The sequence below is a fragment of the Falco biarmicus genome, chromosome Z (genome assembly GCF_023638135.1).
Source record: "Falco biarmicus isolate bFalBia1 chromosome Z, bFalBia1.pri, whole genome shotgun sequence".
NCBI classification, from domain to species: domain Eukaryota; kingdom Metazoa; phylum Chordata; class Aves; order Falconiformes; family Falconidae; genus Falco; species Falco biarmicus.
In genome coordinates, this window is record NC_079311.1 from 65,775,877 (window position 1) to 65,790,071 (window position 14,195).

General features: G+C 38.1%; 1 protein-coding gene across 3 annotated transcripts in view; it reads right to left on the bottom strand.

Moving 5' to 3' along the window:
• GPBP1 (GC-rich promoter binding protein 1) overlaps positions 1-14,195 on the bottom strand; it is a 292,889-nt gene that overhangs the window by 11,650 nt on the left and 267,044 nt on the right. The window contains exons 2-5 of one of the 3 annotated variants that reach the window (XM_056324626.1): positions 6,327-6,445; positions 2,790-2,913; positions 2,077-2,300; positions 1,356-1,422 (exon numbers count right to left, since the gene is read on the bottom strand). In XM_056324626.1, the coding sequence (XP_056180601.1) occupies positions 1,356-1,422; positions 2,077-2,300; positions 2,790-2,913; positions 6,327-6,389 (478 nt within the window). In that variant the 5' untranslated portion in view covers positions 6,390-6,445. Of the gene's footprint in view, positions 1-153; positions 327-1,355; positions 1,423-2,076; positions 2,301-2,789; positions 2,914-6,326; positions 6,446-14,195 lie in introns of those variants that run through there. The other 2 variants (XM_056324627.1, XM_056324628.1) reach the window with 2 other exon arrangements.

A 14,195-nucleotide genomic window follows, 5' to 3' on the forward strand; every position in this document is an offset into this window, starting at 1 on the left:
TCCTCCTGTCCTGAATATTGTTTCCTTTAAAAGGGAATAATAATTGCCTTAATTTCAGTTTTTCAATTACAAAATGAGGTTTCCAGAAGCAGAGCTGTAATAAAGTAAGATACCAAGCTGTAAACTGTAACAAGTCATTGCACTGTAACTTACAGGTTGGATTAGATGACCTTTAAAAGTCCCTTCCAAGCCATTCTATGATTTTAGGTAACTAACAGAACTGTTTCTTCCTTTGCTTGTGAAGAGTGATATCCAAAAAGCTTGGAAAGCTTACCCTCCTTGAGATCAAACTGAGCCACATCACGCAGCTGGCCACAGCCAGAGTGCTGCAAAAAAACACTCAAATTGCTATGTAATTTTTCCCAACTTGGTTAGGATAGAAATCAGTTATTGTTCTATTAAAAGATAACTATTTCCTGACTTTCACATGAAAGCTAAACACACAAAACCAGAAAGCAGTCCAACTGTTTATGTTCTTGCAAAAGTTCTTAGCAATTAGATATTTATATGGATAGGTTAACTGACATATAGTGCTAAGAGCACAAAACACACTGGGGAAGTATGAGAAAAAGAATCAGCAAATCACCATTTTAAATCTCAGTATTAGCACCAGTTTAAGTAGTAGCTTTTAAGTTTAAAGTTATTTCTTGATAAAGAGAAAGGTTCTTATTTTGAGTGAGTTTCTCATTTAAAACCTGTGCAGTCTAAAGCTGCCACTTTCTTCAGGGTAACCAACTGACTACATAAAGCCCACAGAATCATAAAGTGGTAGCCAAACTTAATCAAGCAGAGATGAGAAAACAATCCCAAACTACAGTTCAGTTCAAGGCCTACACTCAGGACTGGATTTGTTACAAGTAATTTGTAAACACAGCCAACAGCTTAAGACACCTCCTTTCAGGAAGGGACCTTACATCTCTGCAAGCTAACCTGCTCTTCCCAGCCCTCCTAGGTTTCTTTCCAAGCTCTTCCAACAGCTCTAATCAGTCAGAAGGCATTTTCTAATGAAGTCATCAGCTAGCAATCACATCACTAGTTTAGGTTACTCACCTTCATTGCATCTGAAGATAAATTCTCAATATCTTTATAAAGGGGATGCATACTTGTTCTGGGAAAGAATCCTAGTTGTGGCTGCATCTACCGACCAACAGAATGATACTCAAATAGAAGTGTTACCCCTCTAACAGAAAAGATTTTTATATTGTAGTAATACTGAAGTTTCCTCAATTTCAATCTATGCCTTTGTAATTTAAATCTACACCTTTCTAATTCTAAAAAAAATAATCTGTATTTCAAATAAAACAGCTTCAGATCTCTGCTACACTTTTACATTTAAAAACATAAAAAATACTTACCCCACACACCTGCAGCTAAAGATTTATTCTGGTTTGGTTCCCTCTCATATTCAGGGTTCAAAGATGGCTGAAAGAAAGTTTTATCATTTTTTTTTAAAGTCTTGAATTCTGGGACCAATGAAATAAAGAATCACAATAATATTGGCAGTATGACCTCTGCTGTCAAAGATTTTTAAATGGAGACAGACTGGACACTTCCCCCTGTAACTCAAATAGGTCAATGCTCACTTGGTTTTTTTCTCCAACAAAACACATCAGGTAGCAATCAATCCCATTACACAAACTGTCCAGAGAAAACAAAGAACACTGATGTATGGTTCTTCAAAGAGGAAGCTCACCCTTCCTCATACATCCTACGATTCTAGGTTGAAGCGTGGGATCTCAAATGGGTCACTAATGGAAAGATCACTTTGACAGTACTTCAGATTTCCAGTAAGGTAACTGTAGAATTTACTACATACACATACCCCAGTAAGCTGGAATCAGGCTGTAGTTATACTTAAACACTTAAGTGACAATAATAAATATGTAATGATAAAAACCGGATATAAAAGGAGAAACAATTAGTGGACAAATGACTAACACCCTCTCATCTATGGGAAGGGTGATTGCTTATATGATGATCTGCAACTGCTGAAATCTCATGAAGTAGCTTGTAATGGACAAAATGGCACTAGCAGAAACAATGAAACCTTGTTTATTATAATTACAATTAACTTACAAAATCCTCAGCCTCAAATTGTTTGGGTACTACTTTGTCTTCCTTTTTCCCAGTTTCAGTATCAGGTACATTGTCTTCATGCCATCCCTGGCCTTTTCCACAGTGGAAAGTCCTGGTACGAGCACGGGAACCTCCACCATGGTATCCTCCACGATGGTTTGTATTTTCTGAACCATTTCTGCCTTGTACACGCCAACCATTCCTCTCTCTTCTCCCAAAATGCCCTTAGAATTTTAAATTTTAAAGAAATGTAACAACAAACAATTTTAAAATAATATTCTACTTTTGCAAAATTGTTAGAGAAGTTAAGCCAGGAGCTCTATACTCTGGCATGTGATAGAATAGTAAATTAAGTTTTCATTCACTTAAGCAGCAGGGAAGAATCTTACAAAACAATGCGAGAGCAAGAGAACAGTAGTCCAACATTAGGACAAGTCAATCTCCTATTCTGTCTGCTCATTTAGATGTTGGGTGCTAGAATATTCACTCAACACTCTTATTCTTAAGAGAAAGTAAGACACCAGGAACCACACTACTTTAACCAACTTTGTACTCACACCCTGTCCCATATCTGTCTTTCCACTACCTCTATTTTACTACAGAATAAGAATGTAGCATAGGAGTTACCACCTTCAGACTTTTTTTCCTAGATTGAGTGCTACAAAGTAATGATGTGAACTTATTCTAAATGTTCCATGAAAGCTAAATTTTACCTCCATTAGACCGTCCAATGTTAGGATCAAACCCATCCGAAGAGCTGTGTCTTCTGCAATTTGCTTCATAACGATTCTCTGTCCATGAAAAATTTTCATAATGTTTCTCAAGGTTCAGTGATGACTGTAAAGGAGCACAAGTGGTAGACCTGAGATATCTGATTAATAACAGAACTGAATTATCAGAACTGTAACATGCATATTATTCATGGTATACACAATCCATTTTTAATAAGACTTGGAATGACAAATGCAGCAGTCCTCAACTACACGTACGTTCAGAGCTATGTCACCATCTCCCATGCTAGCAAAGTGGAAGCTGTACCTGCTGCTCCGGGACACGGAAACAGGGCTGAGGACCATGTTTGTTACACAAGGTAAAAAGCCCAAGTGTCTACATTTTGTTTTGGCAGCTGAACAGAGCACAGGTGACCTGTGTTGCAGCAGAGGAAAAATAAAAAAGGTCAGAAAGGACAGGAGATCAGTCTGGAAGGCAGAAAAGAAGCCCAGGATCTTAATTTGTGTGGTCAGAAACTACACATGCACATTCCACATCAAGCAAGAAGTCACTTCCAGAGGCAGCTGTACCCAAAAAAGGCCCAATGTATTAGTCTTGTCATAACCTAATAAGGCAAATGCAACTAGTTATGAAATACAAATAAAGCCTAGAGTAAAAAGTGTATATACTCAAATATACTTCAAATTACCAGCTTATAAATAGGCACTGTAGAAATTTTAAAGAAATAAATCTTTAATATATCAGTAGAAAGTACTTGATAAACTAAAAACTTATACTTAGAATAGCACTCAAATCAAAATACATGCTGACTAAAACTCATAATTAAACCAAAAAGGATCACGTCTTACAGTAGCTGTCTTCCCTATCATCTGTACCTGGCTTTACTATTTTAACACTATAACATTTCTTTTGCTGTTACCTCTTAAAAATTCAAAAATAAATTCTTTCTGCAAAAGCAGGGCTTAGCCTTACTGTTGTTCACACCACACATGTCCCAGTGAGTGGCAGCAGAAGGCTGTGTCACCCAGCACCTCCCTGCCACACAACCACCCTTTGATGCAAACAAAGCCCCCTTCCCTCCCAGCACACTTACTGTGCACATATATGTCCACTGTACTGCACATGTACAAGAGATCCAACATGTCCCGGGGTCAAAAGAGCTTCAAATGCGTAAGTGCACAGCAGTGTGGAAATGTACTGTATCAGCAAACTGAGCTTAATAATTCTAGGGAGTATCAACTTTACTGCTCCCAAGTATCAGCTTTGCTGCCTGAAGCTCCCTCCTCTCCAGACTGACTAACATTCAGGAAAAGAAGTACATCAGTAATGTTGTATGTCTGAAAATGGAAGCCCCAAGTTTACTTCAACAGTTATTAGTCATCAACATCTAATCAAGCTGTATTAAAGTACTTCACTGATCAAAATGAGTAGAAAAAAAAAAATCATAGTCAGGTTTAACTACTTTGGAAAACATGTTGAAGAAAACTATTTCCTTCTTCTCACCTCCCCTACACCCCAGTAAGAGAAAAATCACAAACAAAAAACCATTATACCCAGGTTCTATTGACATGCCCCAGCAGAGCTCAAGGCCCTGTTCAAAATTAACTGCTCAAAAATCAAACTCAAGTAAGCAACAGATATGTTTAAAATACAAAGCATGTATTTCCAAACTGTACAGATGTTAAAGGAAAAATTCACACAGACGTGGGGTACCACTAGGCTTGCTTTAATCACAACTCACAGTTGGGCCACCACGTCAGTAAGTGGCAAAGAACAAAGGGATCAGCACAGCTTATATACACTTATCAAATGTCGGAAGTTTTTAGAAGTTTCATTCAGTTTTGTCAGTTCTGCGAATCCATCACCTGACTGTCCCAGTGGATTCATCTATTTGGTTCCAGTCTCTGCCTCAGTTCCAAGCTCCTCCTCAGATCAGGATCTTCTTTCTGCTGCTTTAACTTACACAATCCTTCAAGTACACTTAATCTTCGAACAAGAATTCCTAGTCACATATACCGATTTTTTCTAGAAACACCTGCATTTGAGAGCACCCGTGTATACAATTGATCATCTATTGTTTCTCTATTCTCCTACTAATTAACTTGACTAAGTTTTAAACCAGCCTTGGATTAGGGCTATACAAGGGACAAGGCCTGGTTCTGCCATTTAGCGGCTTCAGCACTTTAAATCTCTTAATTCAAAATACATTTTCTTTAACAACAGAAGTCAAATGAAAAAGGACTGCCCTCTCAATTTAAGACCTGGGAAGTTAGTTACTTCCTTGACAAACTCTGAGAGAGAGAGAAAAAATAGAAAACCACAAGAAACTATCAAAAGATCTATGTAGCTCAAAAATTAAATACTGAGATTCGTTAAGTAAAAAAATAAATCCTTATAAACACATTCTGAATAAACTGCCACAAATTTCAGAAAGCTCCACATCTGTTGATCATGGATGATATTTTAGAAGATAGTTTCATGTGTTCGTTTAGATGTAACAACCTTCTCCTTCTAATACTGCCTTTGGAGTTTAACTTCTATTTTTGTATGAACTTTGAAGAATAATCTTACTTTCACCAAGTATAACTGACAGCATTTTATATATTGTGCTTCAGTTGTACACAATACCATGAACCTGAAGTCCCTAGACTGTGTCCAAAGATCATGCAGTTTGCATTTTCCCCATGTGTTGGAGGTATCAGTCAAGTCTCTTGTGGCAGAGATGACAGTAAACTTTGTAATCAACACAAAATCTACTGGTGATTTCTGGAAGCTGAGAAGTTATCTGACTAGATTCAGCCAGCTAAAAGAGAAAGCAAGCAACACAGATTTTTGACACATAAAACTTACTGCCTAATATGAAGCAAATCTAAGAATGCAAAAAGTGAGTTACCAGTCTGTCTGCAATCTCCCTGTACACATTTTACAGCAATCCTTTCTGAAAAGTTTTGTCCATACTCCAAGATGGCTTCAGTATTCACACCTTCCCATTTCAGTCTGCCCAACTGCAATACAGCACTGACATAGTAGTTCCAAACCTGAACAAAACTGACTGAGCAATGGATACCCAGCTATTTAGGTGGACTTTGCTATTTAGGTGACAGGGAGATGACATAAAAGCTTATACTTAAGAGGAAATGATCAGCAATAGGTGAGATGGATTTCAGTCAAACTGTAATCTGTATCAACCACATTAAGAAAATTCAATCACAATCCCAGCTTCCTTAATTCATTTTAAACTCATAATGAAGGCAAACTTAATCCAGCAACGGCTCTGATCATATGGCCAGACACATGCTTCTTTTCCATGAACTCAGCTGCTCAAGGAAAAAGCTCCACTGGAGGTATGAGCTTAACAACCACAGTACAACTACTTTAAATCACCACAACAAGACTTGCTAGACATCATCTGTTATCACCCTATTCATGAAGATATTTGCATTCTTACTATGAGATCATGACATTTAGACTTCTCTAATAGTGAGAGCGCCTGTTGAAAAGGAAAACAAAGAACACACCTTTGTTGATGATGGTGGAGTAGGAAAATTAAGCCAGGCTGGAGCAAAGTCATGCTGCGCCATTTAGGTCCAGTCTCTCCGAATCAATGAAACAAGGCTTCAGCACCTCATGGCCAGTGCCTGTAATTGGAAAAACAAGAAAAAGGTACTTCTCAGATACTTATATTTCAAGAGGCCTACACTCATGGTGTTTTGATCATTATTTCCCTTCCGGTTTCTGGTATTATTTTCTCACGCAGATCTGGTTTAGAATACAATTGTCCACATCTCATTTACAGCATCACATTTGTGATTTTATTAGCGAAATGTCACACTACACGATACCTGCAGTATGTTTGAGAAGACACAACTGTAACGTTGCTTCCTTTATTTCCTCTTACAAATGGGGTGAAGCATGTGCAAGGTCTGATCCAGAAAGCTGTAGCAAAATTTGCTTGTTGAAATACTTTCTAGTACTATATAGAATGGATTTCAGGGGCTATTTCATTAGCTTCCTAGAAGCAGCCTTTTTTATTATTTTATTTATTATTTTAATTAATCCCTAAAACTTAAGTCTCAGAGGCCATATTAAGGTTCCCTATGAAAAAAACCCCAGATGCTCAGGGCCACCACAAATTCCACGTTGTCTCCAGACTTAATGGAAACAGAGCCTACATGTCCAGAAACAGTGTCAAAATCCAGTAACAGTCTCTCATTTGAAAATGGGCAAAAGAAAGTAATGGCTTAAGAATAAAACCCAAGAATACTTTTTCCTACCCCACGCTCTCCCCACAGGTAGAAAAATATCTCTCAATGAGCAACAGAATGCAAGATAATGTGAACTGTATTACCTGAAGCTAAACTATAGCACAGAAAGGAAAGAAATGGATGAAACAGTGCCTGAATTATATGGGTGTCTGAATCATGCTCTGCAGCTAGACACTGTAACATTGTCAATGATTCAAAAATATTTTAAGTATTATGTGCACACTATTAGAAATTCAGCTAGTGAAAACATAATAAACACCCACATGCATTTCATAGGGAAACCCAAATAAACATGTATTCCACACCGCTGCACAATGGAGTGCAGATCTCTTAGGCAATGAGCATAGAATTAGTTCACTTTAAGGCTGCTGTAATATGAGTATTATCATGAGCTGTGGAATCTGAACCTGGTAACTGATAATTACTGTTGTATTCTGGCCTGAACCAGGCAATTGCAGAATTCCAGGGACAGACAAGAATGTTCCAGCATCTAAAAGGAAGTCTTAATGGATTTGTAAGCATTAAAATGCCCTTAGTTAAGCTGCTGGTTCTCTTTTATGCTGCAAGCTCATACTTAGGTTTTTAGGTACCTCTGATACCAGAGATAAACTGTAAGGTAAGATGCACAAAATCTACTATCACTAAATAGAGTCAAGTTTTTAAAGCTTTGTCTCACCCAAATAACTTGTATAAATTACTCTGTTGAAGCTATCCAAAACTCTTTTCTAAATTAACCTATAAAAAATTTCCAAAGAAATTTTCTAAATAATCCAATTATGTCAAACTAGTAAAACACAAATGAAGGAAGTTCTAGAGTCACAGAACCATCACATAAATGGCTTCTTCCACCAGGAACCAGGTTAGCTTTACTGCTTAATCATGTTCAGCAATGATAGAGAAACAGAAGAGAATGTATGTTTACAGATGAACCAATACAAGAGATGTTATATTAAGAAACAGCAAGCTAAATGTTAAGCAAACTGCAGCAAGAAAAAAACTTTTCTCCTTCCTTGAGATACAACTCTCATTTCCAAGCTGGAGAATCAAGACAGGTATCAATACTGGAAGATCAGCACAACAGCAACAACAAAATCTTCAGACCAAGGCACTTACAGTCTGGAAAACAAAGGGAGAGGTTTACAGCTAGTAGGAACGTAACAAAGGACCCAAGAAGTATTACCAAGTTACTGGTGAATCAGCTATTAGGTACAGGACAACAAAGGCATTGACAATGTGATGTTTTAAAAAATTCTTACTGTTTTTAGAAAACTAGTCAGGCTTCCTAACACTACTCTTTAACCAACTGCCATGAAAGAGCTGATTCTTAACTAACATCCTACCTTCTACTTTTTGCACATAAATCAAGGGCTTAAGCAAGATTTGGTGATCAAGTATTCAAGCACTGGAAATGCGTTTTTTACAGAGCTTTGTCCACAACTTGCTGATAATGGGTGTGTATTTCTTCCAGCAAAACTTATTCTAGAACCATATAAAAGTCTTCCTCATCTTCTCAATTCCTCAACTAAAAGCTCTAGAAAGGCTTTTTGCTCTGTCAGATGAGCCATTCCCTTTCCTACAAAGCAGTACAGTGAAGTGAGAGGCCTGGGCCAAAACTACACAATATTCAGAGCGCAAAGTCAGCAGCGGAATATCTGTAGATTTCAATACGCCCATAAAAGGAAAACTCTTATAGGCCTAATTCTTCCAGCTAGTTTTGATAAAAGAACAACAGTAACAGAGATGCACTAGTTGCAGCCAGGATAGAGCAAATTTTTTCTCCCCAGCGGCTGGTACAGTGCTGTGTTCTGGATTTAGTGAGAACAATGTTGATAGCACACTGATGTTGCAGTGGTTACCCTAACTCAAGGACTTTTCAAATTTCCCATGTACTGCCAGTGCACAGGAAGCTGGGAGGGAGCAGAGCCAGGACAGCTGACCTGAACTGGCCAAAGGGACATTCCATACCACAGAACGTCATGCTCGGTATATGAACAGTGGTGGGGGAGCCGGCAGGAGGGGCCGATCGCTGCTTGCGGGGGGACTGGCTGGGCATCGGTCAGTGGGTACCCAGCAATTGTACTGTGCATCACTTGTTTTTCTGGAGTTTTATTCTTCTCTTCTTTGTTACCTCCCTTTTCATTACAATTAGTAGCAGCAGTAGATTTTACTTAAGAACAGTTCAATAACTGAAATAATCTCAACCAATGGGTTTTACCCGTTTCCAGTTCTCCTCCCCATCCTACCAGGGGGAGGGGGGCAAGTGAGCACGCAGCTGAATGGTACTTAGCTGCTGGCTGGGGTTAAACCATGACATAAGCCAAAGAGGTAACACTGATCAGCAATCTGATTTAGAAGAATACCTCTGCCTTTCAGAAATACAGTATTTTAATAGAATGAAAGTCAGTTGTATGTGCTCATACAAGCACGCACATGAAACAGCTTTAATTATACTAGGAGACACGAAGAATCCATTCATCTGTTAGCAAGCCTTCTCTTATGTACACACCACACAACGGATCAACTGCTGTTCATTAATACTGAGAAAACAGCTGCTGTACTCCCAGAGTTAGTATGGCTATCAGAGGTAAGCTTACTGAGGTAAACACCACAGATCCAAACACTATTCCACCACTTTCAGAAGCTTTCTTCATAACAAAAGAATAGGCCCAAAACTTATCACTTAATGTTTTAGGTCACCATTTCCCAGCAGCGCAAACTCAAAATGTATCTGCCATTCTTTAACCAGTGCCATAAAAGCTAACTCAGCTCAGGCGGTCTACTACTGAAGCAGAGCTGAACAATTCTAGACAGGTGAGAAAAAGACACTGAAATACTGCTATCCTATACTATTAACAAAAAAATAATTTAAATTTCTTTAATCAGACTGGTCAAAACACTCAGTCTCCTCTCAGCAACTGCCTCTGGTATCTGACTCAAGCACTGTGGGGTGACATCAGAAAAGAAAGTTTTCCATAGCCCATAAATTTAGACAAAATTTATGGGTTTTGGTGTTGAGGATAGTAGAATAATTTAGAGCAAAGAAAAAATGTTGTTATTAAATGTTACTTCTTGTGGGGGATCTGAGAGAAGTCTGTAAAGCATTTTGTTTCAGGTAACACGCAAAAATTATTCCAATATTCAATAAGATAAAATTTAATTCTGTAGTTTTGTGAAGTACGGTCTTCAATAATAAGGCAGTGGCTACCAAGGAATAATGAACAGCTTGTACCAAATGATGTACAATGAAGAGATTTGTCATAATTGTAACTCAGTCATCCACTCTGAGCCACGTCAGCAGCTGAAATGCACCAAGTATGCTTAACCAACATCCAAAAAAGTTGGCCAGGGTTTTTTTTATGGTTGACTCAATAAGGTCCTTCTGTGACAGAATTTTTTTCACCAGTTTTAAAGCAGCTGGAAACAGTACTTTTTAAACAAATTTGTATCATCTGAAGAGCATTTTGGAAAACTTAATATATTGCCTCTGGTTTAGAAAAATAAGGAACATGCCGGGAAAAGGGAAGCAGAAAGCCACTCTATGAATCAGGCGTCAAGACTTCTGTGAAAAGGCGAAGGAACAACATCTAGACTCAATTCGCAGAACTCTGCAAAAAACAACAACATAAAAACTGAACTAAAACAACTATCATTAGTTTAGCTTGTGCTTACCAAATTAAATTATGAAATTAAATATTAAATAGTACAGTTTTCCCTGCACTACCAAGTTTTTCTTTTTTAAATCACCACAGAAAAAAAACCATGTAAAATCATACTTCGAATAACAACACAAAGTTAAAATTTTACTTGATGCAATAATGAACTATTTCAGTGATCAAAGAGAAGAAAATTCTAATAATACTACTGTGTTTGCTTTGCCTCACAAAATAAGGCCCAAAGATGTATTTAAACATTGGTTATAAACATCTGAAGGAGTAAATTCCACCAAGGAAAGAGATGTCTTAATCCAAAACATCGTAAGAATCACAAGAAGATACCAACCATTGCAGATTTAGGCTAGATACACAGTCCTGAAGACAAGAACAAGATTCCAGAACAACTTTAAGACTTAAGAAAACATTTGAGCCTGCCAATTCCTATTATGCTTCAAAGTCAGAAACTAATAATTGTAACTAGAGTTGAATGGAGAATATTTATAAACATTTAAAGCTGAGCAATGCATGTACACAAAGAAACATTGTAACATGAGAATACTGTTTCCCCAGCAAATTTCCCCCTCTCCCCTACTACTTGAAATCAATATAGTATTTAAAAACAAAAGCATGATTTTGATTGTTTTAATTTAAGCATGAAGACCACCACTGCAATCAAAGTATAAATCAGTATTTTTTTCCTGCAGTAACACAGATAGAATTCAATATGGTACAAAAGCAGAAAATACCCAGTATTCATGAACTTTCAGATTAAATTACATTACAGATTACTGTAGCAAAGTGCTTCTTCAAGTTTCATCTTATGCTACAATTTTCACCTTATCTGCAACCTTGAAAACACTATTACTGGGACAAAATATGGAACAGCCAAAATGACTAACATTGAAGTTTTGCTTGCAAAGCTTGTTTGTAAAAACCTCTGTGCTATTGACACATAAAACAGGGGCATAAAATACATAGATCAAGGAGATCTGGTTGAACAAACTATCCAAAATAAGTTTACAGAATACATCTCATGTTTAACAAACAGTTCCTCACATTTTAATTAAATTTGGGTAATTTCTTGCAGTAAAAATAATTCTAAAAAAAAATACTTTTCCCTTCCCTACGTTCACCAGAAGGGGCAAGGGGGATGATGATGCTTTCTCATTCTTATACCATTTTTCCTAAATTCCTGAACTGGGGATTCCCGTCAGCACAAGTACATCAGTTATGGATTTAACCCTCCTTCACTCCTGAATTATTTCACCCAACAGGCTGACTGGAAATACATGGCAGTAGTTTCTAACCACTACTGAAGCACGAGCACATTACAGGCTAAGCATAGTGCAGAACCCTGGCAAGCATCTGTTAGCCCAGCTTATATGTCTGTGTAGCACACTAAAAAAATGGGAATACAGTGTAGTCACATACCAGACTCATTACAGACAAAGTAACTGTAGAGTCACTACAGAATCGGGTGCATTTATCAATTCACTTAGCTGCAGCACTAAACCAGCAAGCAGTTGTGCTGCCCAAAAGTTACAGAGCAAAAGGATAAGGCAAGAAGACAGACCTAGACTTTTTCCCCCCTCCCCGCACGCCTGGCATCTATAAAATACAGGAAACAGTTAAGACCTGGCAAAGCTTTAAAAGTTTTTTAAAAAAAAAACTAAAAAAAAAAAAAACCTAAAAAAAAAAAACCACAAATGTCCAGCTCAAACACTGGGACACTTTAGGATCTAACCTGACCTTCATACACCAGAAATTCATACAACGCCTCCTACACTGCTCCTGCTAACATAGTGGAACAACAGTAATTTTCTTTACAAATGTCTTCATCCTGGCCTTAAAAATATCAAGAAAACAAAAGCTACTGAGGTCTCAAACTGGTTACACAAAAAAAATAATTTAATTGATCACTCCTGCTTCCTTACAAAAGTGATCCTTTATCCCAGAATTTCTTCTAGCTTCACTTCCATTCATCAGATCTTTCCAGCATTAAAAACTGCTTCCCCCCCCCCCCCCCCCCCAGTTTCTCTATTTACACTAAGTAACTACAGCAATTTCTACTACAACACTAAGAATAGCCATACAGCACCTCTGGAAGCGCATAATGCTCTTCAGGAGTTGGAAAAAGTGACACCCATGAGAATTCATCTCAAGGGAATCTCTGCACTGGCTGCTGAAGTGGATATGAGAGCCTGCAGATAGGGGGCAGAAGAAATTATCTTCTGTGATATCGCAAGGGCAGACAGCAGAGCAAGCAGATGTAATCAAAGCATTCTGAGTTTTAGTTCCATGTTTTGTTCTCTATAAACCAGTCAAATAAGTAAAAAAATGAGCCTGATTATAAAGTGCAGAATCCCGAAAGGACGATGGCATATAAAGTAATATGCATTTGCACTTAACTGCTGTGATTTTTTGAGACTATTTTCATTATTTGGTTTAAGTAGCTGTAACTAGAGGAAATGCATTTAGTATCACATTTTTATTACACTTAACCATAAACACTATAACAATTTTGCAGCTCGTAAGAATCAAGTGGAAAAACGGGTAACTACCTTCTGTTTTCCCACGTCCACACGAATTGTACATTATAGCAGGAATGCCTCAACAACACAATTCTTCAAGGTATCACAGACAAGGTCATGGAACTTTAAGCATCACCTTGTAACAAAGCATTGCTACTTGGTAACATCCTTCTGAGGGGATATTGGCTGTTTGTCCTCCCACCAAAAGCATTAACGAAGATGGTCTCCCTCATCATTTCTACCTTCACAACAATTTTACATGAGAAAAATTAGTTTGATGTTCTATTAACTTTACATCTGGAATGCACTTTCTTAAAAAATAAAATATAACATCCAGAGTGTATTCTGAAAGACTGAGGAACAATTCATTCTTCCTTAGAAGATCAAAACCAGTATCAGCCTCTATCCATAGGAAAGATGCTCCAGCCCCTTAAGCATCTTTGCTGAACTCACTCCACTAAGTTCCTATTTTTCTTGCCGCAGGCAGCCTGTAACAGGACACAGCACTCCACATGTGGCCTCACCAGGGCTGAATAGAGGAGAAAGATGAGCTCCCCTCAACCTGCTAGCAACACTCTTCCTGACATAGCCCAGGGAGACGTTGGCCTTATTTGTTATGAGGATGTATTGCCGGCTCATAGTTGGCTTGTGGTCCAACAGGACCCCTAGGCCTTTCTCTGCAGAGCTGCTTACCAGCTAGTCAGCCCACAGCACGTACTGGCATACGCAGCTACTCCTCCTCAGAGGCAGGACTTCGCACTTTCACACTACTGAACTTCATGAGGATCCTCTGTCCAGTTCTCCAGCCTGTCCTGGTACCTCCGAGTTGCAGCACAAACATCTAGTTATCATCCACAAACTTGCTGAGAGTGAACTCTGTCCCATTGTCCAGGTGTTTAATGGAGATGTTAAATAGTATGGGCTCCAGTGCTGAACCC